Genomic DNA, 4,375 nt, shown 5'->3' on the forward strand with positions numbered 1-4,375 from the left:
CAGCGGAGCAAAAAGCGGGAGCAGCACCCCTGCGCTTGGGAGTGCTCTCTTACATTTGCGGGGAGGGTCCCCCGTGTTTGTTTGGGGAGGCTCCCCTGCGCTTGGGAGGGCAGCCAGCGCTCCGTCCCCACTCGGCTGAGATTCCTGCAATGTCTTCTCTGGCTTTAAATAGCGCGGCTGGTGGCGGTGAGTCAGGTGCCAGGAGCCCGGGCAGCCCCTCGGAATTCGCAGTGTGCCCTTCAGCAACACGGGGCGTTTTAAGAAACGTTTATCATTTAAGTCTCAAAACAACGAGCTTCTAAGCTTAAGATATCTTAAAGCAGAAGATACTCCGATCCTGCGGGCTTTGCTGAGTAACCGCAGAGCTCCCCTGCCTGGGCGGCTGCCAGTGCCTTTCCAAATTCCACCAGCCAGCTGGAGTCCCTGTGACAGCAAGGTCCACGCTATAACATGTGCAGTAAAAGCACATCATGTAACTGCTCTTAATTTGTAAATTTCCAGTTTTCTGCAGCCAGAACAGTTGTCACTCTTCGCTAATAGGTACTTGCCCTCTCTGTTCCCAGTGGTATGGTGTATATGTTAATCTCTTTCATTGGTTTATCCTTTGAACTATATAGTCACTGCATCTTAAGCCTTTTCTAATACATTTTTTCATATTTCTTAACTTCCTTATTAAGCTTTTCCTCACCCTCATGTTCTATTTTGGTTCCTGAGAAGCTGACAGTTTGGCTAGTGACAGAAGCCTCCCTAGTAGGAGTTTTGTCAGTCTGTATCCTAGCCTCCCCCATTAAGCAGTAAACCTTGAATTACAATTAAGACCCATAAGATGAATAAGATGAATTAAAAGTTCAGGTTTTTGCTGCAGTATATAGTTAATGTTACTGTTTTACCTAATGAAGCAGATCTCAATGATGAAGGGGCAGTTGTTCACTTTAGTATGAGAACTGAGCACCGTCAAATGAAACTCGTGAGAGATTTGTTCAAAACTAGTGCAAGAACGTAGCTCTTAATGCGGCGTGCAGTTAAACTGTAGGACTCGTGGCCACAGGATATTAGAGGGCAAAAGGTTTTTATGTGTCCAGAAAGCATTTTAAAAAGATGAATGGAAAGAAATGTGTTGAAGGCTATTAAATGGAATAACCTTTGCAACATTGCAACATTTCTAGCTGAGGAAAGCTCTGAGCTGAAAATTGCAGGAAGCTGGGAGAATGTTCTGGAGATGGACATTTTTCTCTTGCTCTTCTGTAGGTGATCTTTTTTTGCCTGTGTCCTAGGCAGGATCCTGGTTTAAATGCAGATTTGTGTGACCTAGCATTGCTTTTTTTTAACTGAAGATCTTCAAGCCATCTCAGCTTTTGGCTAGCCTAAGTTAACCTTGTCACCTCTGTGCATGTCCTCATACCCTTTTAAAAGTTTTCCTTCTAAAATGTGAAAGCAAGATCTAGAAGTGAAGTTAAGTAAAATTACGTGCCGTCTTTAATGAGCTCTTTTTGCCAGTGCCTTACTCTGGGAGTACATGTACTGCTTGTCAGCTGCTGCTTTTGATCATGTTTTGCAGGCATTGCTTTTGTTCCTGCTTTTAGAGTAATGACTTAAGGGTCTGGGTTTTGTTAAACCTAACTATTTAAGCCCAGCATAAGGGCTCTTGGTGACTCCCATGTGTATTTATGTTATTTGCCAGTCCTTGCAGCTTTGCTCAGTACTATGACAATCTGTCAATCCATGGATTTTATCAAGCGTAAAGTGTTACCTCTTGTCTGTTGGTGGAAAACCTGAAAATTGTTAGGTCTAGTCTAGAAGTGATTTTCCGAGACTCTTGCTGGACCACTACTCTTTGATTCTTTACTGACAGCTGGTTTCAGGGCGGGGAAAAAGTGGGGCTGATACGTTTTTTCTTCTTTTGGGGATTCTGTGATCTAATCCATTTAACATCTGTGCTGTAGACAGAGTCGTAAGGCTCTAAGCTTATTTTCATGGGATAGGAAGCTTACCTTTTGCAAAACTGAAGTATGCTTTGTCTTTGTAGCTACTTATGTGGATTCAGTTCTTGTTTGGTAAAACCCCCCACAATATTCTCACCAATACTGATTAGTATGAAGTGTTTTTAAAGTCTGTAGTGATCCGATTCCGTAGTTCTGGCGTAAATCTTGGGTCATATAGCCATATAACCTTAGTGGCAGAAATTATTACAAATACACTTTTTTTAAGTTGTGGTAGACATTAGAACTCTTCTAGGCTAACAGTTCTTAAGCATTTAAATCCGTAGGTATGAAGTTTCTTCAGTCAACTATTTTTAATGGGGGTTTTATGCCTGATGATTTTAAAGTGGTTGTTCTGACAACATTGTGATGTTTACCCATTGCGATGGGTAAATTTCCATCAGGCCCTTGCTTCATTTGTGTTCAGTTTTGCCTTCATTAGTATTGGACTGAAAAAAATGTTTATTGTGATGAGAGTACATATTTTTCCATTTCTTCTGGAACAGAATAATTCTGGAGACCTCTGCCATTTATACATTTTGAGGAGCTGTATCATTGTGCGATGCATGATAAGACATAATAGTTGATTTTTTTTCTAGATTTGAACAATTGGTACACCTTATTTCCTAACTTTGTTTAGTCACTGTTCTCTTTGCTCCCTGAAAAATCCTCCTTGGTCTCATCGTTAAGTTGTAGTGGCTCAGATGTCCCTTTTTACCTTGAACTTTCTTACTGCTGATTAAATGACCATTATGCTAAGCAGTAACAATTTCTTTAATTCTTATTATTGCTTTTAAAATTCTTCTCTATTATCTATACGAATCAGTTGCTTGAAGAACTTGAAGTTAGAAAACTTTTATATGTACTGGAGGCATGGGTTCAAATTCATATCCTGACTGTCCTCAGGCAGGGACTTGTTGAAGAATTGAGATATTTTGAAAGCATTACATAAAGTCGTACCTCCTTATGCACTGTTAGATAGACAAATCTTCAGGATACCAAGCAATTGCTTGTCCTGTCGTAGTGTTTGCTCAGCTTTTAGATAAAAAGTTGAAACTGCTCTGTTCAGACTTTTTAGATGTATTGATATGTTGCCACCGTACTTCTTCTGAACTGAGAAACATGCTTCTGGTCAAGAAAACACAAGTCTGGAGCGTGTATCGGGTAAATTAGTAGAAACTGTGGTAAAGAGCAGGACTGTTGGACCTCTGAATGACTATGGTCTACATAGGAAGAATCAACATAGCTTTTGTAAAAGAAGGCCCTGCCCCATGCAGCTTATGAATCACTGCCTAGGCTGTCTTGGTATCTGTACTTGATCAGCGTGTTCATCCAGAGAATCTGAGCCAGGATATTTACTGCTTTGCTTCACATTGCCATCTGAGCCCAAGCTGAGTTCCTTGGTCATGTTCCACTTAATGCCAGACTCCCACCACTCAGCCATGTCTCCTGGGGGAAATTGCTTCTGATCAGCTGCTCTGCAAGTCATCACCATGGTGTAGATCTGCGAAGGGCTTGACAAAGCAGCATTAAGTGTAATAGAGCAGCATAACTAGTTGCTGGCATCATTAGCTGCATAACCTTCTAGCTGCCAGATCTTCAGCTCTTGGGATTCATTGCAATAGACATACAGGCCTCTTTGGGGGTTTTTTGTTTTTTTTTTTAATCCTAACCAACATGCAAAAGTAAATGAAACCCTAGGAGCCAGGGCTATGAGAGCAATGTATGTGTGTGCTGAGCTCTACAAGACTTTTTGAAAATAATCCTTTACAACTCTAGCCGTTTTTTGCCCTGTACCATCATATGTAATTCTACTGATGTACGTGTTTCTTCCCTGGTATCTTGTAGTTCTTTGGTGGGCTTTTCTTTCTTTGGAGCAGAGGGAGCTATTTTTTAAGCCTCCATCTCTTGTGAAACAAAGCGAGTTTGCCTGTAGCAGGTATGAACAACTGTCTGTTCATTGAATCCTCTTGCACGGCTACTCCGTGAAAATTCAGCTCAAAACAGTCTTTCAGGTACTGAGCATTCTGTAAAATAACAAAGTTGTCAGTCAAAGTGAAGGGACAGAAGCTGAGAACTGAACTGACCAGTTCTGACTTGTCCCTGGGTGGCAAAAAGGCAAAAGGTGGATACACGTCCTTTCGGCGGTATGATTGGTGGTGATGGTTCATGTGTTCCAAAAATAGCTTCTGTCTGCTGAAGGTCAGGGTCCTCTTTAATTAAGCGAGCCGGGCTGTGGGTGAGCCTGGCTGTTGGCAGAAAATACAGATCTTTCTTACAGGGTCTTGCAAGCGGGGGGCCGAATGGGTTATGGATTGAAGACACAGGCAGGCTGAGGGGGGGGGGAGGTTTGTGCTGCCTCTCTCTGAGCAAATGCTGCGGTGGGGGGGTGTGAG

General features: G+C 42.1%; 1 protein-coding gene across 1 annotated transcript in view; it reads left to right on the top strand.

The window, feature by feature from the left end:
• Window positions 1–3,976: 3,976 nt before the first annotated feature.
• Window positions 3,977–4,375, top strand: part of LOC104280568 (solute carrier family 25 member 33-like) — a gene marked incomplete at its 5' end in the record, with an annotated part of 3,338 nt that continues 2,939 nt past the window's right edge. Inside the window, one exon of the mRNA XM_009878248.1 lies at window positions 3,977–3,994. Coding sequence (XP_009876550.1) covers window positions 3,977–3,994 — 18 coding nt within the window. The remainder of the gene's footprint in view (window positions 3,995–4,375) is intronic.

This window comes from Apaloderma vittatum, unplaced genomic scaffold (assembly GCF_000703405.1).
Source record: "Apaloderma vittatum isolate BGI_N311 unplaced genomic scaffold, ASM70340v1 scaffold39461, whole genome shotgun sequence".
Classification (NCBI taxonomy): Eukaryota; Metazoa; Chordata; class Aves; order Trogoniformes; family Trogonidae; genus Apaloderma; species Apaloderma vittatum.